The sequence below is a fragment of the Amblyomma americanum genome, chromosome 4 (assembly GCF_052857255.1).
Source record: "Amblyomma americanum isolate KBUSLIRL-KWMA chromosome 4, ASM5285725v1, whole genome shotgun sequence".
Lineage (NCBI taxonomy): Eukaryota > Metazoa > Arthropoda > Arachnida > Ixodida > Ixodidae > Amblyomma > Amblyomma americanum.
Genome location: NC_135500.1, coordinates 100,421,173 through 100,445,296, shown reverse-complemented (window position 1 = coordinate 100,445,296; position 24,124 = coordinate 100,421,173). Strand labels below are relative to the sequence as shown.

Below are 24,124 nucleotides of genomic sequence, written 5' to 3'. Positions count from 1 at the left end.
GGGTCGAGCAACAGAGACCACGCATGCAGGTGTATTCGGCGCGCACACTTGAGAAGAATGGGTCCTTCACTTTAGGCACTGTATTCGAGGAAGCGCGCAGGGCGAACGGGTAGCCGGGCTTGCTTGGGGCGAGAACAGAAAGTTGCTTCTCGCGCTGGTCGCGGTCCGTCGCCCGGAATCGGTTATCGGCACTGCATGGGCTACCAGGGCCTTTTGAGCGCGTCGAGGGGCTGCGGAAATGACAGTAGCAATCAGGAATGTCTTTTTTCAGTTGCCCTTTATCACGAGTTGACAGCAGTACAATCACTCAGAGCGCGACCCCGGCGGGCGCGGCTGAAAGACTAATTTTTTCGACGTGGGGGTGGTGAGCCATGTTTCACCCCGCGTAGCAATTCGAAGTAGCTGTTTTTTTTTATTCCCCTTTTTTTGTGTGTGCGTGTTAAACGGGGAAGGAAATGCTACTTTATTTTACATTAAATATTTGGATTTGATCAGGTGTTACTGTTTTCTTAAAACTTAAATAAAGGTTATTGTGCGATTGGGTTAGAAAGGACGTGTGTCACTTTGAGATGCTACCAAGTGATAAGGGCACTCACAGGAGTTCAGCGAAGACATTTCCCGAGTTGATGATGAGCTGTTTGCTTATGTAGAACTGTTCCGAGCAAGCAAATTTCTTTGTGTTTGAATTTTGAGCACACGTTTCGCTTTGTATCTTTAGCAGATACCGGAAGACAAGTTTTGTTGGGGGGCCATAGTTAGGTACCAAACGTTTGTCTCATTAGCGACAGTGTAGCTAACGCATTGCAGAGGCAATGAAAGTACGTGTATTTGTGCCCATTTGAGTACCTGTGCTTAGCGGCGCTGGGTTAGCTAGCCGATTTTGGTATTCAAAGATTAAGCGAATTAAGTGAGGCTACAGAATTCTGTAGAGAACAGCTGTAGCCGCTTTCTGTACGAGTGATGGTAACGAGGCGTATGACTGACTCATTGAGTTTAAGAGAAGTTTCTCGCCAGTACGGGTAGGAGTAAGGATTGCGATGCGCAGTCGCATCTTTACGAGTTCAACTCGAACAGTTGATTATTAGACTCGAGCCTCAATCTTCTTTGAAAAGAGCCAGTGGATTAATTTGACCGTGAGCCGAATTTTAAGCAATCTATCGGTATCCTGGTGGTATAAGGGGATCAGAGCTTTGATTGATAAGGAATAGAGTTTCTAATCAAAAGTTTGTAGGCTTTGACACGTCACCGCGTATTGTACAACTTGGCAGTCGGTCTTTGACGACATAAGATGAGACGCGGACGCTCGCTTGACCCTAAATTCGGGCACAATTTAGGTGCCAATTTGTTTGTATATTATAGTTTTGCTTCCAAATTTGCCACCCCTCTTCAAGTCGTGTACGGCGAATCGGGCCTTGGCAGCAAATTTGGCAGAAATAGAAGCTGATCTTAGTAGCCGATATTATTGCCGTCAGATAAAACATTTTGTGCTTACGTTTATATCGACAATGCAGTCGGTTTGCATAACAGCCTGGCGGCTCTCGGGTGAATTTCGTACACTGCCTGGGGAGTGGCGCCATGTTGAGTGGCTGGTTTCGACTAATGTCTCTGTTGTACGAAGTTTAGGACTCTATTCTGTGCTCACAGAGAAGATCAAGAAGGGCCTCACACACTACAACTCCCATCTCTTCTCGACCAGTGATTGTGACCACTGGCCGATCGAGATTGTCCTGGCCGCGGAGGAGCTGTTCCTTACGGAGAACGCCAACAGGCCAAGAATATTCAAGCCACGAGAAGCATCAATCGACAGAAGCTTCAAAAGGGCCGTAAACGTTGTTGCGGCACCACGAATGCAGGTGATGCCGTCTACAAGGAACCTTCCCCCCCCCCCTCCTGCTGTTTACGGGGTGAAGCGGCCCTCCGCTGCCTGAGAACGGCTTTCGGGAACCTGTCGTTTGTTCTCAACGCCGGACCCACCAGGGACATAACGATGTCATTCTCCCAGAGGGGACGGCGGGGGAGGCGGTAAGCGGCGTGGGGCTGAAAATGAGCCGCGGCAAATGCTGCCGTGTTTGACTAAGCCAACGACGCCGGAATCATCGTGCTTCGAAAACAACCTCGTCTTACCCTAAGGGCTTTTCCTTACGTGGAACCTTCTGCAAAGTGCAGTGGGAGCCTTTTGTTCCCACGCTACCGCTGTGAAGTGCAGGTGACTGACCTTCGACGCTGCTTGGGGCCCCCTTCGAGCTATTCATCACTGCTGCCTAGACAGCGCGGACCATAACTTGCCAGAAGTGGCGAGGTGTTGTTGCGGACGCCCGGGAAGGCGGTTCCTTATGGCTTGACACGTGATCGACGTCATTGTGATTGGACGCATTTTTAATTAACTAAATTCCCCAACTAGAGACCTGGGGACAGGGGACCTTATTTAAGCAGCGATTTGGCAGGTGATCAGCCAGCTCCCGATTCACTCTTTCGAACTTTGTAAAAATATAAATAAACCCTTTCAGTCTCTTCTGCACCTCGACGACCATCTCATCTCTTCGTCACCCCACAACAGCAGTCTCCCGATCCGTAACCCGTGGACACCGACCTTGGCGAGAGACAGCCCAGGCGAACCAGGGGCACGCATCTAACAACTGGTGGCAGCGGTGGGATCGACGCGTAATCCCCCAAGACCGGTTGCCTGCTAAGGGGTTAGAGCCCCGCACTTTACTGGTGGCAGCATGGGATCGAAGCGCAATCCCCCAACACCGGTGGCCTGCTATGGGGTTGGAGCCCCACACTTAACAGCTGGTGGCAGCGGTGGGATCGAAGCGCAATCCCCCAACACTGGTGGCCTGCTATGGGGTTGGAGCCCCAGACCTAACAGCCGGCTCGGCGTGTCCAACGCACTCACCACAGTGTAGAGTGGGCAGAAAGAGTCGCAGCTGATAGCTAGTTCGGGGCGGCCGCTTCTTATACAATAACGATGGCGAATGGCAGAGAAAGGCACCTTCGCGAGGCCAAAAGAGAACCCGGTGTAAAGAATACTGTACGCAAAAGAAGAGAGGTGCGAGTTATAGGAACAATGACAAAAAACGAAGCCGGCATATCGCAACCGTGCGTAACGTGACATTTAGCTTGAAGAATTTTAGCAGTACTCGGTGCTGTTGCACAGCAGAGAAAGCTAGATTTTTTGCACGAGCGCAATAAATCAAAGCTCGATGACAAGATAAGCTGTCTCACCCTAAAATTACGTCGTGAGGATAGGCACGCTCAACAATAAAACTGGTGTGATTCGGGACGCATAAGTACTGAGCGCCTCGATGTGTTGCGCAGGGAAACGCCAGAAAGCGCCAGGACAACTTTTCGAAGCAAACGGTGGTCTATCATCAATGAAGGACACGGCAGCTCCAGTATCAACAAACGCCAGGGTAGCGATGTTTTCAGTAGTTAGTTCGAATCAATTTCGAGGGAACGAGGCAGAGTTTTCGGAGGACGACGAAAGAGCAGACTTTGCTGCGTAACTGCGCCTAGCGGTTTTCCGGCAGTGGGCAGGTAGAACTGCATCGCATCGGCGAGCGATGACGCGGAGCGGGTGAACGGTGCGCCGGCGAGAACTTGCGGCAAAAATGCGACGAATGCTGATGGAGTGTACGGGGAGGGGACGATGCCTGAGCATAGGCAGCCGGGCTCTGGTCACCGAGCTAAAGGCGCCTGCGAAGGTGGCACAGACGTGAAAAGTGGTCAAAGCGGCCACATGTAAAAGAAATTAGCCGGTCCTCAGATGTCCAAGGGTTCGCGGTAGGTACAAAGCGGCAGTGAGAGGGAAATGCCCGCAGGAGCGAGTCGTAGCAAGGCAAAAGGGCGGGTGGCAGTGGCCAAGGCACGTCTTCAGCTTAAGATATAGGAGCAGATAGCGCGGCTCGCGGAGACTAAAGAGCATCAGCATAGATAAGAGCCGTGAGCGGCACGGTGCAGAGCGTAGGACGGCGCGCAGGTTGAAGCGCCTCGGCGACTTGATCTCGAATAATGTGGCGAGGTTTACTCCACCTCCATTGTGTTGCCTTCGATTTCGCTGCGAGAAGTAGGAGTTAGCATGACGTGGTAATTTCAAACGAAGTAAACGTGATAATGAGTAGTGCTTGGGCAGTAACTGAGAACAATCGGCTAAGCCGCTTAGTTTGAAACACCCACAGGGAAAGCCCATTTCCTTCCCGGGCACAAACTTCCGTTTTGAGAAATCTCGACCTAACACGTACACAAAAATCTGATCATCCGGTCAACAGGTGCACACCATAAAATGTCAAGAATAAATTACTTCCTCCGAACTCTCAAGTCCAGGTGCAGTTAAGTTCTGATAGAGCTCTTAGGGCACGAGGGTGTAGTTTAGAACGAAGCAAACGTCTCAAGCCTTGTCGAGTTGTGATGCGACGATTGTAACCACATTCAAGCTACTCGAACGCCCGATGGGCAGTGCGACCATTCTGTATACAGAGATTAGCTTACGCACACCGCGTAGCCTTATATCAGAGGAAAAATAGGCCGTACAATGACATCGTGCGATAATTTACAGCAATGTTTTTCTAGGTTGAGCCACTTATTTCTTGCTTAGAAGTGAAACGTCATCTAAAGATATGGGGGCAGAGGAGAGCCGTCTGATTTTGGATAACAACCACCGAACTGATGGTGGTCAATGACAATTGAGAGCGTTCTATTTCTCTGTTACTGCTGCATTTTGAAATCTATAGTTGCAGTAGTCCTGGAGAAAATTTATGCATTGGATTTGTCTTGGTATTAGACACTTCCGGGCGGAAGCTTATCGACTGGCATGGCATTGAAGCTTATCGACTACCATGGCGATTAGAACTGAGGCTGCAGTTCAGCAAGCAATTACAGGAAAAGATCTAACATTAGGAAAAGTTATCGTTTTGGAATTTGGCTGAAAGCATGAAATTCCAGTATTTTTTCGAAACACTAAACACCGCAGCTGTGCCCTAGAGGTCTGAGCATGCGCATCACATGCGAGACGTGCGGGGTTCCATGCCACCGGGTATACTTCCGGTGCTGTAATGGATACAAGCTTGCCGCGGATCTGGTGCTCTGATGTTTAGAATGAAATGCTTGCAAAATGGGTCTTTTAACCCACTTTCAGGAGAAAAAATGGCGAAAGATACAGCTGTGAGTTCTTAGTGCTCTGACCTGCAAGGTCCTGGGGTTCCTCACGCAACAGCTCTGTGCTCTTTTGCCTTACCAGGTTCCGTTTCAACATAAACTTGTATGAACGGCCGCATTACGTGGAAATCGGCGACTTTGGAGAATCAATTGCCCTGCGAGTGAACCACCTGTCTTACGGCATCGGCATGATTCCTACCTCTCAAAACCCTAAAAATGGCGATTATTTCTGGATCGAATTCCGATTCACCGGCAGGAACATGTGTGAGGCAAGTCACGAATTATCTCTTTCATTTTCTGCTTTTAAGTGCGCTGTCGTCAAAGTCACTGCACATGATTGCGTAGGACGACCGCTTTGGCCAGCTGGATAACGACGTGCGCAGTTGGGCATGGATTATGAAAGCATGTTGATCGCGGATAAGCCGGTGTCAGCAATGCGCCGTCAGTACTGTGCAGGCTAGGCTGCAGCCAGCGCAGCAATGGCGGCTACGTGTAGTGTGACAAGAACGCGCTCATCTCTTTGCCACTGTTGCACAAAAAAATTTATTCATTCGGAAAGTTGGAATTCATGCCACGCACTTCAATACTAAATAATTTTTTCATTATATCGATTTCAATGTCTTCACCAAGCGATCAGCTTACTTACGCACAATTACTTTGAAATGAACCTCGATTTGATAGTTTCTGGTGATATCTAACCTATCGTTACTAAACGTAAACTCAGTGCTTCCTCAGGACTATATTGAATAAATAAAATATTTTTAAAAAGCACTAGTGAACACTGCTCTATAACGTTTCAGCTCGTTTTCACACCAGTCACAATTTTGCATAAGTAGCCAACGACTGGAAAAGTGGATAGTTTCTTTCTATAAATCTGGTGAAGTGCATAATTTATTCTTTTACTGACCCATTTCGATTACATCAGCAGCAAACAAATTATTGGATCATACCATATTAACTCCCGTTGACAGCGTTTTAGAAAATATGAAGCGTTCTTGCTCATTTCAACACGGTTTTGACGATTCAATGTTTTTAACACATTTTTTTCATTGATTCCGAAATAGCCCCGTGCTTCCAGATTCGGATTGATCATTTATTGCGTCCTTCTAGACTCCAATAATGCATTCTACAAAGTAAACCGCTCTTTTATGATGCATAAAATATACTCTCTAAACACGGAGCCCGCTGTATTTTCTTGATTCACGATTTTCTTTCTACGTCTTCTGAATTTTTGGTTGGTAACAGCAATCATTCCCCCCCCTCCCCCCCCAAACCATCCTATTGGAAGTGCCATAATGGTCAGTTTTCGGCCCTCTCGCGATCCAAATATATAAAACGGCTTACTCAATGTAGGTTCCTCCTAAATATTCTTTGTGCTGATAGCTGCGTAATACAACACAAAATAACCAGTGACACTAACCTCATCGAATCTGTCTCCACGCCGACAACAATATGGTGGACTGACCCCGCTGGAGGCCGATGAAAATTATGATTATAAATTTTAATCGACAGCGTTTCCCGCTTTAATACTCCGTTTCTTACATACACACACTAAACAAGCTTCCAGTGAAATCTGTAACGTCATACCGCTACCTCGCCATTCAGATAACAGACACAATGTCCTGAAATTATACACAGAATTTCCAGCATCCAAAACGAGCAGAACTTTGAGACACCTGAAACGTAATTTTTTGTTGCGCCATTCTCGCTAAAAATGCTGATCTAGCAGTTTCACACCTTACGCAATAATACTTCAAGAACTAGAAACTTCAATTTACTCCGTAGACACTGAAACTATGAATTCATCGAAAAAATGGGAAGTCATGCTTTTGCAAGCGCAAGGTTTGAATGCGCTAGCAACCAATTGACCATACTGACGACTTTAGAGCGATAGCTCCACTCAGTGCAAAAGTCGAGTTTGTCTTTGTGTTCGTTTCACCTTCAAATGCCCTTCGGACTCGGCGATTTCATATCAGCAGCCTTAAGTCAGATGTCTAAACATATTTTCACTACATCCAACACACTTTGGTACTGTCTGTTGGCTGTTTTTTTTTTATTTCGCCCAACAAAACCTCAAAATTGAGCCCACCGCTACACCTAAAAATCATGTTCTTGGATTCGGATCAAAATCGATGTTCATGATAATAAGAATGTGCCGAATAAGATGATGACCTCGCAGTTCGGTCCTGGTCATTTCCAAATTTGCCCAACCTCAAATGCTAAACGCTTGAATTGAAATTTGAAATAATGTCTATATCCAGGCTACTTTGACCATGGCCGATACGACTGTGACCCACATATTTGGCCCCGGTATTCTCCAAAAACTAATCCTGGCCAGCTTCCCCAATTTATGACCTCGACCGATGTCGACCAAAAGCGATCTCTAAGCACATTTGAGAGTGCCCGACACGATAGGTACACGCAAATTTTGGCCCGGGCTATTGTCAAAATACTACTGCTCCTTCATTGGGTGAAAAGCGTCTAAACTCTGCTTAAATAGTTTTTAAACCAGAGCAAACGTCCTTTCTTTCGCCATTGCAAACCTTTTCGTTTATTTACTCTTAACTGCTACTGCTATGATGGGACCAAGAAAAAGAATTGAAAAATATATGAGTCCCGGCCTGTGCCACTCAGTATAACGGCATTAATTCAATATGAAAAGTGGAAAAGTGGAAACGTAACAAACAATAAAAACGATATTTGCATAGCAGAGAAGAAAAATAGAAATGAAAATTAATTGTACCGTTAGAGCCTCAATCATTAGCATGGAGATTAGGAGAGTAATTCTATGATGAAGGTACATATTAATTTTTGTTTGCTGGAATGGCTTCGCTGAAGCAAATTATAGATGTAAGCCCGGATTTCATTTGACGGAGATATGAGCAATAATTTGGAAAAGATGGAGGGAAAATGATAGTTGGGAATCTTGTGTCTTGCTTCCGTCTCTTGCGGCATTAGGGATATATGAGAGAAGGATCATCCTTTGGGGATCTCCTGTTGAGCTGCTTCTATCACTGGAACCGCCGTCTTGCTCACACCATATAATTGGGTGTGAATTTCGGTGTGGTGACGTTAAGACAAGCCAAGGCATTGTTCATTTTGCCTGGACTGTGTTTCGCGCGAGACCGCTGCGAGTGGGCGACACACGGATATTTTATAGGCTTGCGCGCGGTTTCTTTGCATGACGTCAGTGGAAGCGGGGGTTTCTTTATCCACCTTGTGTTCGCTCACGGCACAGAAGATGTCATCATGTAAAGTTTCGAAATCACTGCTGCTGCATTGAGGCCCAGCCTAATTTCATCTCTATCCATCGAGTAACACGGTACATCGTCGTGCCTATGAAGTTTAGCACTTACTTCCCGCGGCTAATTCTTGGGTTCCAATCTGACCTGTGCAGGTTTTTTCAAGGCGGCAATCTTACTAGCCCGATTACGAGAAAAACCAGCGGCGTATGTGTGCATCTTAGTGTATGTACTCGCAGGTGGTACAGAAATTCCAGCGATAGCAAGAAAAATAGGGAGAAGTCATTAAGCGGCTTAGAAGGCACACAGCAATCCGAGCACCGCCAATTTACACAATCATATACATGCTCGTGCGTCTACATGTACTCCCCAGTGGCTATGTTCAATGTGGCGCCAGTTTTTTACGACTACATTCGTACCAAAATTTTGAACAACTTGACATGGTTTACGCAAAAAGCGTACAGGCGCTAAAAGACGAAGACAAGCACACCCAAGACAAACTGTTATAGTGCTACGCTCTGTGGACAATTCGCTAGTGTTTGTTCGTGATATGTCCTACATGCTGCAGTCATTTCCGTGCCCTGTCCGCATTATGTGAGCTCGACATTCAACACCCGCCTCACTGAAGCTGATGACACCTTTCCCCCTTCTTGGTGTGACACGCCCGCCGCCACTGTTCAAGCTTTAGGAGGCAGTGCTCTTCGAAAAAAGGGCGCTCCACGCGTAATTTAAATCCCCCACGTGGACGCAACCTCATCGCAGTCTGAGTGGCTGTGAAAAGGAATCGCTGCGGTTACTTCTAGCGGACGCTTTGCTGAAAACAGATATAAGGGTATCCTCGACATCGTGGTAACAGAACCCTCTACTGGCATGCCTCTTCTGCGCAGCTTCTGCCACGGAAGCAACACTAAATCACTGTTTTAAAACCAGCCCCGCCATATCGGTTGCGCGAGAACAAAATATACGCAGCCAGGACTACCAATAATGCCTCGCGCCAGACACTAGCATGTAGGCACACGGCCCTAGCCATCCAAACCTGTAAACATTCATCACTATAACCAAACTACTTCACTAGTTCCGTTTATACTAGAGCTCATGCAAACATCACCATTTGCACCTTTTATTGAACGCATACTGCATTTTTTTCTAATTTCTCTATGCAAAAACACTATGGTATGAGGGGCAGCGGGAACTAAAATAGGGTAATACAACACATACTCACATCGCAAGTGCTACCTATATTACCACCGCAGAGACCACCACCAGCACCGGCGCAGCCTAGCGCCTGCGGTGAGTGTGCCGGTTCTTCCTCCGTAGCTGTGCTCAATTGCGCTACCACTCATGCTAAGGATTCCTGATAACTTCTTCCGCAAGTTCCCGCCCATGACAAAAATAGCAATAAATATCTTTTGTCTTCAAAGCAGTTGTCTTCGGAGTATTTTGGGAAAAAATTTTGTAAGAACTGAATTGCGAAGTAACAACAAAAGTTTCGGTAATACTGCGCATTTCTTGGTAGCAGCAACCGGCCAGTTTTATCTCGACAACAGGTGTGTTCACAGTACTACAGAGAAATAGGTCTTTACGCTAGGCCGACAGAATGTCTTTCCTGTTTTGGTTCTGATTGTTTTCATGCCGACTAGACCTGCTAAACACGTAGGACACGTAGCAGTCGGCTGCTATTGAAGATTATTGCTCATAGTTCGTTTGTATCGCTTGGATATATACTGCAGAAGAAATAATCTTTGAATACATTGAAGTTATTGACTATTTCTGGACGGAACATTCTGTGAATGTGGAGTATCGGTTTTTTATGATATCAGATAAAATATCATTTCACGGAAAAGCAGAAAAAGATAACCACATGCCACCGGCGAGATCCGAAGATACCGCGACCGTATTTTTAGCACACTGGCCTACCATCTGAGATATGGTAGCCGCTCTCTCGCCTTCTACTTTCGTCAAACTACGTTACAATTTGGCCATCGTTTTAGCGTCGCACTTCGTGTCGCCGTTTTCAATGCGCTCTAGCATGCCACCAACGGTTGTTATTCAGGTATTCTCTATGGCAACACTTTAGAAACTTTTGCAGCAGTTTTAAATTTAAACTCTTGTAGCTTCTGTTCTTTACAAACGCAGGTCAATTTCATCTTTGCACCGGCAACGAAGCTGAGGCTTAAACAGCAGCCGAACTTCCCGAAATGTTGTTTCCGCATTCCATACCATAAGAAAACCTCTCCCACACCAACACCACAACCTACATTCAAACCAAACCCAGCGAAAATACAGTGCTTTGTTTAAAAACTCCTCAGGGCATTTGGCCATTGAGGCAGCGCAACATCCTGCGCCATGTATATACCAGCTGCTGCCGATTTAACCGTTGTCGTTGTCCACGACCTTTATTATTTCCTACTATACGCGGCATTGCAAAAAACCAGGATGAGTGACAAAATTTGAACACCCGCGTGTGGCGCCAGCAGCAGCTTTAGACAGCGCCACATAGAACTGAGGAGGTAGTCCCAGCTGCAGAACTTGAGGCTCTAGGAAGTATACTGTAGGTTGCTACTGTGCGTCAAACAGCGAAAGCAACAGGGGACCTCGACCATTACTTTCTCCAAGAAAAATGGTCCGCTGAATGCCACGCCCCATAAATAAGCAAAAGTGGCGAGGAAAACAAGAGCGCTGTCCATGAAAGAAAGGCGTGTAAGGGAAAAACCCTCATGTTAGGTAAGCAGCCGGAGGGGCCATGTCCACGTCCCTGGGGAAAATCAAAATTGGGTGATGGCGGGTGCCCCACCTGCTGCGAGAAGATATGGCCAGCACGCAAGATCATGCACCAGCATCTATGAGCTTTCAAGTCATATGCTACGTACTTTCCTTCAAAGTATTTCATGCTTACCTCTACATTGTGAGACAAGATCTACTATCATATTTTTTTCTCGGTCAAAACAGCTACCGCCAAACAGGAGTCGATCGTGTGAATGTCGTTAAGGAGAGTTTGGGCATTTTTGCGCAGAGTGCGGGTCAGAATTCCGTAAGCTTCCGCAGTATATTTTGACTTGACTGGGGAAAGCTTGCCGCATGTACAACCAGCTGACCGTAACCAAGGATACCACAATCAAGCCATTGCGTTAACCGTAGAGCGCTGAGGGTTGGCGTGACTCAGTTCGGAGATCAGACCGATTGTTTTCCTGCTCCCTTGCCCGAGTCATGAGCACGTGGTAGCCAAGTGCCCTTTTTGCCGACAAAGAGGCGTCAGGTTACCCTGACATTATAAAAGTGAAGTTAGATACATAATAATATAGAAGTAACGCTCACTGCAGCGTTTCGGGCTTGCTAAAAGCGAAGGTGCGAGGGAACTATCGTAACCATCCGCACTGTTCAGGCTTCCACAAGTGAACTCCTCCCATGTGAACCTGATTATGTGACCTCAGGTGGCTCATCCACGAATACTCTCGCTATAAGGTTCATGCGCTTAAGGCAAATATGTGAAACAAGTGGCCCCACCAGACATCACATTATTTTTTGACGCGAACGGAGCAGCGCTCATTTAGGATGTATCACATCCGGCGCCAACCTGATTTTCATTTAACAAAGCTAATTAATGCTTTTCATAAAACATTTTGCCACAAAATCTTTCCTCCAATGAGGGTATATTCATATCTCCATCCATCATGTGCCTGAAAATTAGAATGCTTCTCTGGTCCCCTTGGGTTATAGAAATCATTTTTTCCAGTGGCCTCGTGACAATGCGGTTATTTTAACATTTGAATGCCAGATTGCTACACGCAGCCTAGGCACTTTGCTCACGCATGCTTTTCTTGCCGACTATGCTAAAATGTCATTTTATTTCTTTTCTAGGGGTACTACAAGGATAAGTTTATTGCGAAGCGCGAAACGGTATTCTCGGTCTTGCAATATTTTTACATGCATGGAAAATACTACAACTCCGCTGAACTACTCTCACTACATTTCACGAGGACTGACGGAAGGTCACCCATATTAGTGAGTTCCCTAGTCACTCGTGTATGCTAACTATTTGTTTGCCTGGAAATGTTCCAATGAATGATTAACTGTCCACCAACAGTGCACGCCTTGAAGAACCCTGCCATATAAATATCCGGTGCGCCGTATAAGCAGAAACTTAGTGTAAAAGCGTAGCTTTCCTTAGGATACTGAACTTAATGATGAATCAACAACGCAGATTTATTATGCAAGTCAACATTTAAGTTTTCTTAATCAACATTCAGGTTATTGCAGAGTGGAGGAGTTCTTTTTGTATAAACGTATTGTTTTTATTATCGAAATTGCACATAAAGACATGAGTTCTTTTACGAGCACGCACTGGTTTTCTGAAAATCTCTCAACGCCCAAGGCATCATGAGTATCGTAATTTGCTATCGCTATAAGCAGATATCTTACTGATCCTTAATAAAACGAGGTAAAAGTATCAGTCAGTCGTATACAGAAAAAAGCAATTCTACGTGCCTCTGCAAACGGCGCCATCTTTAGCTACTAGTCATAGCTTAAGCCAGGGGAGACGCACATTCTCCTGAACCTCAATTTCCAGGCCCGCCGATATAAGTTTGGGACGCATGACTCTTTCAAACTTACCTCTGCACAAATCAGCACCTTCTATATCAACTTGAATTGAGAAGTATTTGCTGCCGAGTAAACTTTATCCAGGACACAGACGGCGCACTCAGATGGTTTAAATGTTTTCCAGTGCCTGATTGAACATCTTCCGTGTTCTATTTGACGGGTAAGGTTTCTTCGCGATGTTCACTTTCCATAATGTCGACTAGAAACAAGCCAAAAGATGATGCTAACACAGTGGTGAATTTTGGGAAAACAAATACGCTGCAAGCTTAAACTCAAACAGTAAACCCAACAACGAAACATAATCTCCGCTGCCCTTAGCGCCACCGCCTGCTATCGCAGGGACTTCATTTTGTCTTTATGAACGGTATGCGATCCCGACCGGATAATGTAGACGCCCCCGTTCTTTTAACGGTGTATTTATTGGGGACATCCCTGCCTTAAACAATGGTACAGCGAGATTTCAGCACAGTCCGTGGTGTAATTTCAGAATTATATTTTTTCTCCTCAGTCACAAGTGAATGCTAGAGGAGTGCCTAAACAAAACGATATCAGTGTCGTTGTACGTTCCCTGCACGAAAAGCGCCTCTCCCTTGTCAGTCCAGTTAACCCGTACCAGTGGAAACTGCGGCACATTATCCTTGCAAACTTCGTGATGTCAACTTCCCAACGCACCCATTGACGCCCCCTGTTGTACGCTTGAACTGTCATGGAATCCATGCCGTTACCTCAAGGTACCATTGGTGACCTTGATTTGATATCAATTTCCCTGTCAGTTGCCATTTTACATCATCAGCTGGCATTTCTTCGTTGGCCCATTGCGCGCTTTTTCTGATGCATAAAATTACTCTCATAATTCTGCGTATTAATAGCTGATGGCACTGTCTCTTATTTTAATTAAACAATTTTCGTTAGCCTCCAAGTTTGCGCCTTATAGATAAGTAGCGGCAACAAACAGTGCTATACCTGGTGTTGAAAGAAAGACCGCCACTAAAGCTGAGTTACCTTCAAAAAAACGTCTAAAATGGCAATTTTACCAAATATTGTGGAACGTTTGCGATGTGAAATGCGCTGTGAATATAAAAGAAAGCAGTTAGCTAGTGCATCTTTGCTCATTAACTATTGCCTGATGTGTTTAAAAGATATGATCACCAGGTAAAAAATTACTACCTGCGTCAGGCTCAGTTCTGCTTTCATAACACTCCTCTTTATTTTTCTCCACTCTAGGGAAATATACGTGACACAGACCTAGGGTTTACTCTGCCAACGTCGATGATCTACATGCAGGGCACATACACGGGAGAAAAAGATGACCCAAAGTAAGCGACTTTTGAAGGCTTGTTTGAAAGCGCGGGCGCAAGACTTAAATTGAGGTGCAAACGGCGCTAAATTTATCTCCATCCTCTCTTCAGAATAGACTGAAATCATGACCCTGTGTCCGTAAAAATGTAACGACGGCCAGATATTAATAAAGTTTTAACGCGACAGCGTAAAGACTCCCGTTGTGCAGAACGTACGGTGTCGTCGCCGTCGGGGCCGGCGTTTTGAGCGAGAAATACCTGGAAGTGCGACCTATTTGGGCAACCTAGGTCGTGTGTCTTTGTGGCGCCATGATAACCTGCCCACCATATCCGGAGCAAGCTGACCACCGTGGCAGGAGGCAGTTAAATTAAGTAGTGGTGACGAGCTGGTGCCCAGAAGGGGCTACTTGGGTAGCACATGACCCACGGATGGCAGCACCTGCAATCGCAGAGCCATCACTTAAACGCTGCGCCACTACGCCACAACGCTAGGACTGGTTCACAACACCTAAGGATCTATGAGCGTACTGTCAAGAACGACCAAGTCCGCATGCATGAGCGTTACGCCACTAAAGCTTTTACGTCATACTCTTAATACGCAGCTAAAGTGAGCTAAAGTGTCCAGCTAATTTTAGTTTTAATTTTTATTGTATTGCGTCCCCCTGCCTAGTTCTGGTATCATACCTCTATCACAGCAACAACAAAAAGAGAGAGGAAATTTTTGAAGCGCTTTCCGAGCCCATATATTAAAGGTTAAAAATGCTCCGAAATGTTGAGTGTACTTGACGCTTAAAAAAAGGAACAATAGAAATTCGCTTAAGAGTTATAATCGTGAACGGACTTGGGAAACCAACGCAGTTCTGGGGTCATTTTGAACAGCTGTATACTGACACGAGTAATCAACCTATATTGAATTCTGCAGTTGTCAGTCTTAAATAAGTTTAATCAGCATGCCAGTGCTGACTAGCTGCCCAAAGCTCAAAGCGAGACGTGATACAACCTATATTGCTGATTTTCGTTGGTAACTTCTTACGGGCAGCGTATTGCTGCAGCCGAAGTACTTGGTGGTCGGAGTCAGTGTTTTCCTCGTATTAATGTCTGCCTCGACAGCACAGGTTTCGGCCAGCCTCCGTCGTATAAGGAATGCAGAAGCCTCCTCCGCAGAGAGTGAGAGCGCGTCGGGCACAATATTTCTACATGTCAAGGAAATGCGTATGGAACGCACTCAAAAGTGCTAGGAGGCTGAGCAGAGAGTTTTAGTGACTCCAACACATATTTACTGGCTTTATTCTGGGTTTTTACTTGGCTTGCTCTGTTTAGCTTTGCTTAGGTCGACTAATCCTGGTCTGTCTTGCGGCGTTAATAGCCAGGGGTAGCTTGTGTCTGGAGGCGACTCTGGCTTCGATTGTAGCTTCGAGCAGCTTAACGTTTCGGTTCGTACAAAGCACGCTCTTCCCTATACACCATTGTACGATTAGTGGGCAGTAGACGCTGAAATACTCTCAAAGCATGCGCTTCCTGACACCGCAATGTTCCAATCGTCCTCTGGGCTCTTAGGTAGAGGCATGGACCAGGTTCCGGCTATAGCCACCGCTCAACGGCGCATTGCGTCTGTATGAGAGAAGCTGAGCTGTAGCACGCAGCGCCATTGTCCTCTAGACATAAATGTTTTATCTAAAGCTGGGACAATAGTCAACGATAACAAAAGAAATTATGTTTGATCTGCGTAGCTGACCAAATGCGGATTATGTGCATTAGCAGTTCGATAATAACTTTGGTTCCGGTGATCATATCGAACATCCACCGATGGCAGTTGTTCGGTTAGCGGTAATGGGCTAATCTCAATATTTGTGGAAATGGTCATTTTCTAGATTTATAGATCACCGGGAGCCTACCTACCGCTCCTGGAGGAGTGGTGCAGCGGTCAAGCGATGCGCCACCGCCCTTCTATGAAAGGTGCTGCCATCGGTGGGACTTGGGTTGCTTGGGCTGGGTTCCGATCCAGCTTGCTCTTAGCGAGCAGCCTCTCGCGATTATATCAGCTGCACCCTGACACGGTCGGCTCAGGTTCAGCTGGTGCGCAGGTGAGCAGCCTGCAACAAAACCGGCTTCAGAGAAGCAGCAAAATTCGATGAATGCCCAATATATGTGCTAGCCCACAAAAATTGCCCCAGGTGTGAACGCGCAACGTACTAGTATTATGCCGAGGTCCCAGTACGGCTGCTATGTCTATCTGTCCACTACTTTCCCGCCGACGCCTATTTGCAATGGCAGTGGCAGTCGTTAGTGAACTGAAAAGAACTGTGCCAGCAACAAGCCTGCTTAAGTTCAGCGAACTCTGTGAATTCAATTCACGTCGAAAGAAACTTAGCGTCTATGCCTACTCTTGGGCGCGAAACAAGCACTGCGCCTCCCCCCCCCCCCCCCCCCCCCCCCTCTCCAGCTGCTGTCCTCTGTGCTTAATTTAGAACCCTCGGCGTCTGGGTGCTCCTGGCAAAGCTGTTTTGATTCAGTGCGACGCGATGTAGAGACTGAGAACATTTGGCTGCAACTTTGCGTCGCCACCTCACTTCTTTACGAGCATAGGGTGCGTGAAGCTCTCGAAACCTGAAAAAAAAGTGCTTACCGTTATTATGAATGGAATCGCATCTAAACAGCCCGGCCTGAATGGAATGGTTTTTGACATATGAATATCCCGCGTGAATTTTGACAAGACACAAAGCCTTCTATTATAATTTAGAAACATTCATTTTTGGAACACCAATAGGTGACTAAGGTGGTCTGTAGAAGACAAAAATGCATAATTGCCGTGAGCGATTAATGTCCGCTATGTGGCAGTGCAACCGTTATCATTAAGGTGTGTGAAGACAAACTGCTCTTTGCGCCGATCAGAAGCTTTCGGCATTCTAATCATCATAAAGCATATTAGATGAAAATGTAAAATTTTCAAAACCAGCAAAGAAAACAATAAACGGCAGATGCCGGGATTACTGGCCGACTTCTGCAGTGAAGCGCACTGAACCGAGATTTCCACAATGCAGTTAGGCTGCACCGTGATTCACGTGAAAACAGCGGCTACGGAGATATTTTAAGGCGTGTGAGTAGACAGGCGGAGAAATTTGTGATTAAATTTTTCTCAGAAATAAATGCGCGTTTTCACTCAGAATCTTAAACAGAACCAAAAAGAGTACCAGGGTAGAATTTTGCTGAACACAACTATGATGTCGAGTTTTCCTCAATGTTTGCTTTTTAATGCGGCCTTTGCGTCTTTTCTTTTTTGTGCGCTACAAAATGTTCGCCGCACGTTACTGCCACATAGCGGAGCACATCTTCTCTAATTCTTATACGAGCGCACTTTCTTGTGAACTATCCATGTGTCATATAGGAACCGTATTTTCAGAGCATTTTGTTCATAAGAAATTACCGCCTGTAATTTCTCACACCACCCCTTAACTAACTGAACAAAATAAACATTTCACAATTGCCACAGTTTTCTTGCTCAAAAAGAAAATGAGACGAATCTTTCCCAGGTTGCAAAGAAAACAAGAATGAAAATAGCAAAATTCTGCACTGGGGGTTTGGAAAGAAACGGAACAATGACTGCCGCATGCCGCAATCGGTTCCTTGCACAAAAGGAACGGCAGTTGTTTGCGGTATATGAAGGGTTTTTTTCTATGTTCACGCATGCAGCCACTGATATTTGTGTTTTCGCGGAGGAAGCTCCTGTTTCTCATTAACCGACTACTGATCATATTCACACGATGTTAAGACAGCACTCGAATAGTAATCCGCTGCGATGATACAATTTACCTTGCCGTGACTTCGTCATCTGTGACTAAGGAGGCATTTCACAATGACGTTTGAGCATGCTAAAACGTACTATTTTGTCTTTTTTTCCAGAATAAAAATTTCCACGTACGAACACGGAAACAAAAATTCCACGAAGAAAACTTTCGATCTTGATCCAGGGAAGACACGGCCGCAGATGATAACGTTCGAGGTCATGGCATTCCTTATCAGTGCATCCGCTGGTGACGGTCATGTATTAGCGGAAACAAAAGTTTCTGGCGGGGAGGTAAACAAGGCATGCATTGTGTCAATAGAAAGAAATTTCACCGTAGACTCCGTTACAATTGTAAGTACGTTCACTTCCCTCCCATGCACAGGCGTGCTTGAAGTGATTCCTCTCTGAAATTAATCAGAGAAAATTCAAAAATAAGAAATCGGTGGCTATCTTCCTTTTTTTTAGTACCTAACTTCGATGGCTCCTTTAATTCGGAATGGGCAAATGTAATTTCAAATTCCTAGCATTGCGGAAGACACCACGAGAGATCTTGTTTTAGGCTCCTATTTCTGGCTGAATAGAACGCAGCGAGTTTACCGCAGGAATGTATTAATCAATGAATGAATAAAAAATTATTAACTATTATACAGAAGGACTAATGAATGGAATAAGCAAATGGAAAGTTGAATGCGAAATATTTTGTGCGCTGCAGTCAACTCACAAGCTGTTGCTCTGTGAGCGGTGGGTCATAAAACACACAGTCGTTGTGGAAAATTTGCAGCTTACCCAAATAACAGAGAAGTTTACTTCTATGCCATCTAGTTTTTCTTTTCTAGTAAACTTTTTGAGTGGCCAGTGCGATGGTCGTTCTTAACTTGACGAGATTTGAGAATCCCGTAGAACACTGGTGATGCTGTGTTCCCACCGAAACAACATGGCCTCGAATGAAACTCCTTAGGCAGTTTACTTTGGCCAAGGCTGCTTGTGTGATTAAGTGAAAAATGTTCATGCTTTTTTTCGTTTTTTGTTTCAGCACACTGGTATGTTCAACGATAAAAAGGTAAGTCTTCGGACTTTATTCCCTTCCTATAATGCCATCTGACATCTCTAGATTTTCGAATGTAATAGAATATCGAACAGCACAAACGTTTTCTTCTAACAATTTGTGGGACATGCCCGTGTAAGATTGCACGGTCTTACACACGTCATCCAAGTGGATGGCTAATGCATAGTTAATGCGCACACAGTGCGCATACCTGTTCATTGTTGAATATGCAATAAATACGCTTCCGCAACCATGTTTCCAGCAGAAATTGCTTGCAATGCATACCGCAGTCATTGATCTCGCAGATAGACGATCACGACTGCAGGTACGGGCGCTCAAACGTACGGAAAGATAGTTGCCATACTATGCCTGTTGGCCCCGCCTTTGCTGGAAGGCGGGCAGACGTGCAATTCCTGAGTACTGAAATCTCGAAGCAGCAATCTGCAAACAGCCAATGACCTCAGCATCGTTGTCGCTCTACAATAATACGGGCTGAGTGATATAACCTGAAACTGTGATAGCGCCTTTTACTACCGCCATTCCACCTCAGGTGCGCATTTATGTACACGCCGCCCTCTCAGTTCCTTGGCGGCCGAATCGATACCATGGGCCCTCTGCGCAATTCTGCGAAATGTCAAGTGGGGTTTTCTTCTGATATGAATGTAAACTCAATGAGCGAGCTTTAAAGGTTACATTTGTCTCATTCCTTGGCCGTGGGTGCCCTCCTTTCGTAAATTTCAAAACTGCTTTCGGCACTGAATGTAGTTCATAGCGCAAGAAAACCTGGCTAAAGAAAGAAATAGTTCTCAGATGAGCGTGCAGCATTTTCACTACAGTCATAAAGTTCTTCATTATTGCCTACACAAAAAGCTGGTGGCGCTGCCCATCAGCACCATGCGAAGGCGCAGTAATTCCGGGAATGCGAGGTTTTGTATTTGCCAGGTTATAGCGGGATGTTACTCTTCTCGAGGCAAGCCTCGAAGAAATGCTGTGAAACATTTCATACCAGCCAAGCACGCGCAGAAAATTCATTATTGAAGCCAAAAACGCACTTTGAATTGACTTAATTTGTGCCCAGACGAGACCATCGCGACGCAGCTACAGATTCCGCAGCAGAAACCACGTTTTCTGCCGAACTCTAGCCAAGCCAAATATAAAAACCTTCGTCTTGGCGGTTTCAACGCGGTAGATAAAGCTCCCTTAAGGAATTCGCACGCACACAGGTGCCACTTTTACCACTAGGTAATGTTGCGAAACTATACGGCGACAGCCTTTGATTACAATTTGTGCATACTCGAGCCCAAACTCCCTGCCGAAGTCAAACCCGGCATTTTCTGCTAAATGCGGGATTGTAACCGCATCCAGACCAGTAACGCGTCCAACCGCCATCAGAGTCGCGTCTACCGCAAACGTTCAAGCCGCTTCGCCTATGTGGCGACTCAAGAGGATTGCGGCAGTTGATTTCGGTAGGCAGACTACAGCAGTGACAGAGCAAACAGATAATGGCACGTTCCCACTTTTTCCGCTGATTACTTTGCGTGCATGCTAATCGAATTCTAGAGGGGCTCCTAACAAATATCAGGGCTTGAAGCTGGATGACCCTGCTTGGTGGAAGCAACGGTGGAAATAATAGGCCGCGTCTCCATTGAAAGGCCATTTATTTCTCTTGACTGAACCGGTGTCACGTTCTTAATCATATTCGTCAGAACCTTGTAGCGCATTCCATGCGCATCAATAGGAGGAAAACTCAAGTTGCTGTGGGTATGAAACGCGCAATACTCCAGTAGAATCTCTTCCATTAGCGCCCAAGGGCTGAAGACCTTAAGCATCATCTTATATCAGGCGATGTCCTTTCCTGGTAATTTTATAGTCGAGCGTGGGCGAGCAATTTTCATTTATGACTTGGCAATTCCATCACTTCCACCTAGGAAATAGCAATTGGCGGTACTTAAATCGGTATAAAAGGATGTTCAGGCATTTCTTATCGCCGTTTCAGTAAGCATTAAGAAATGCATATATTTTTAAATACACATTCTTGCGCGAAGACAACACGAACGAAAGAACACCTGCGATCATCTGAACGTGCAATGCAGACGCGGTATGTGTAAATGTTCATCCGTGCCTTCTTAGCGCAAATACGTTCTTTTAGAAAGCAAGAAACTTACGGAAACCAAATTAGTAGTGAGTGATTATATACTTGAGTATAGTTATTGAGATATTATGTCTTAGGCCATATGTCTAGCTCTATGACCGAGTCTTGGTGTGTTGAGGCTAGAATGTTTTATGAAAATTGTTTTGCCTTAATTTGATGTGCAGCCACACCAGTAGCCGTAGCTTCTTAAGTAGCTTAAGTAATGCGCTGCATGATAAATGTTCCCGTAAATGTTTCCTAATTCTCTAGCAGTGTGCTTAACGTCAGCTAAGTAGATTATATGAAAATACTCACAATTGCTACTTGCAGCAATCTGCACTGCATGTCAACCTACTCTGCATTAATAGAGGTCGGCTGGTGAGTCGTGAAACTTACAACGTGGATGAGACACAGCTTGTTCTTCACTTGTTATTGTTTGCATAAAAATGTTCATGCAGCAATCACAAGGTCGTTTTTCTCTTCCGCCATTCTCTAGCTTGCAAAGAATGCATTCTTGAAATATGGAATGTAAAAAGATGCGTTGCATGCTGTATTTAGTTCTTGCTTTTTTCAGTTACTGTTACTAGTGGCATCTAGATTGCTTAGTATCAGAAATGATTTGTACACCTAGAGCGGACTAACTTTTTTCTTATTTGTTCTGACAGATTCCAGCTTCATCACCGTGACATCAAACGGCTGTACTTTTGCGTTAATGACTGCACAAATACTACCGTTTCAAGATGCGTATTTGGTTGACATTAAAATAAACAAATTTCGGCAACATTCTTATTTAATTCCTTTTTTTTTCTACTGCCCAGCAAAAGTGTTTGTCGCAGTCCATATTGCTGCTTTTCAGAAAAATCATACGGTGTTAAGCCAGAAGGCAAGTATTTGTTTTGACGACAACAAATACTACCAGCCTGTACAAACGCGTCCTCACTGTCCCAACTGGTGGCAGCAAGAATGAAAAATACGCTGAAGAACCTCCGACAAAATGCCAGGAAATACGCGTTTTTCATAACTTTTCAAATTATCATCTTCCATGTTTTGCACTAGAATTCCGGACATTATGTTCTCTTGTGTTGACATCAATTTTGCTTTCTATCGCCTTGTGCGGGGTAGTTGTAAGCATGGCATGCTATGCTGGAAAGACATGCATAATCTGGGTATAGTTATTCTGGTAGCAGGAGCGTTCAGACGTCGGCCACGATTCTTGGCTGCTGCCCGCTCCACCAACATCCTCCAGACCTGTTATTTGTGCTAGGGGCGCCACTCGTGTGCATATTTTATTCCTTTGTTTTTTGGGAAAGCGGCCAAATCTGCTTCCATTTTAGCTGAACAGCCCACTTGACCTTCTTTGACACTTTTGCTGATTTACATGCCGCATGTTCACTTGCTTGCCTCCTTTGTGTCGGGCAGCGCCTCTTGACGCTTTTACTGGTTGACAATCGATAGGGCTTTGAAACCGCTTTTCCACTACCGACACCTTCGGAAGCCTTCTCAGCAGGGTTCGGTGTCCAGGGTTTCCAAGACCGTTACTGTGCTGTAAATTAGCTACTTGCAGCTCTAACGCGCCTAAATTCTTATTTTCTTATTTTGTTTAAGAATAATGTAGCCGTCATCTAACGGCCATCTCAGGGGAGGAGTTGTAAAAAAATATAGAGCAAGAATTTCAGTCACCACCAGTAAAGGATTAAAAAACATGGTGAAAGCATCAACATGGAGATAGCAACGATTAGCGAAAAACATGGGTGAAAGCACTACGGGGGATACAAGAAATTCTTACTACTCTCGTTTCAGATAGTACAATTCCAAAAAAGCCTTCAAACTTTTTTGACAAGTTGTGCTGCGACAGTGCAATCCGGAAGGTCATTCCCCAAAAAAGAGTTTTCGAAGCCATCTAGGCGTAAATGTTAAGACTATTTTCGCTCTGTGGTTGAAACGCATACGGCATTTTAGAAGAGAATCAATGTCTGTTTCGTTGGGGATTTTTATTTGAATTCCTAGTTACCTGAAAAAAAAAGCTATATTTAAGTCGTTTTTTTCTTGTCACGCTTTAACAGTTCCACATCGCCACATCTCAGCATGTCTGATAGAGAACTAGTTATTCCGTAACACGAAGAAACAAAATTCGCTGCGGTTCTCAGATTTTTTCAAGTTTTTATCGTAAGTACAGTTGGTGCGGACTCCAAACGGGGGAGGCATACTCTAAATCTGGGCAAAAAAATGTCTTCTACGCAATAAACTTCAAACGCTTTGGTGCATGCTGCATTTTGTTCTCAAATAGCAAATTTTTTGATACGCTTTAGAGCAGACCTCTATATGGGCGCCCCAGAACAGACCCTGCTGAATAATTATTCCTAAATACTTAAAACTACGCGCATTCAGCAAATTGATTTCACCAAATTTATACTCCAAGAGAAGCGCAGCTCTTCCAAGTTATATGTGCAAACGTTGATTTTGAGTAACTAAACTCCATCTCCCCTAAATGCACCAGTCACATAAGACTTCCATGCGTCGATTAATTTTAATTTGATTACTTATGTGGGCAATTCTAAAGTAAATTAAGCGATCTTCGGTGAAAGATTTTGTTATGCTTTGTTCGCTTGCCAGTCTTCGTCTTCCTAGAACATTCACTTGGGGGTTAGGCATGTTTTCTTAGTGCAAACCAAAAGGTGTCGTTAGGTTACATCGCCTCCTTGTTTTGGAACTAAAGGGGTTTTTTACCCTTACGGCTTTAACAACACGTCGTGGCATGCATTCATTATTGCTTGATGCATGATGCGAAGAGATAGCCACTCTGTTGGCCGTGACCGGAAAATCCCAGAATTAAAAAATCGTCAGTCGAGCTCTGGAAGGGGCTAATGTACT

The 24,124-nt window shown here is 45.1% G+C and overlaps 1 protein-coding gene across 3 annotated transcripts in view; it reads left to right on the top strand.

The window, feature by feature from the left end:
- The window catches only part of LOC144130278 (uncharacterized), a 73,178-nt gene extending 51,142 nt beyond the window's left edge, over nucleotides 1-22,036 (top strand). Inside the window, exons 4-9 of one of the 3 annotated variants that reach the window (XM_077664239.1) lie at nucleotides 5,237-5,423; nucleotides 12,255-12,398; nucleotides 14,220-14,311; nucleotides 18,194-18,428; nucleotides 19,111-19,137; nucleotides 21,919-22,036. In XM_077664239.1, coding sequence (XP_077520365.1) covers nucleotides 5,237-5,423; nucleotides 12,255-12,398; nucleotides 14,220-14,311; nucleotides 18,194-18,428; nucleotides 19,111-19,137; nucleotides 21,919-21,939 — 706 coding nt within the window. In that variant the 3' untranslated portion in view covers nucleotides 21,940-22,036. The other 2 variants (XM_077664237.1, XM_077664238.1) reach the window with 2 other exon arrangements.
- Nucleotides 22,037-24,124: the final 2,088 nt, after the last annotated feature.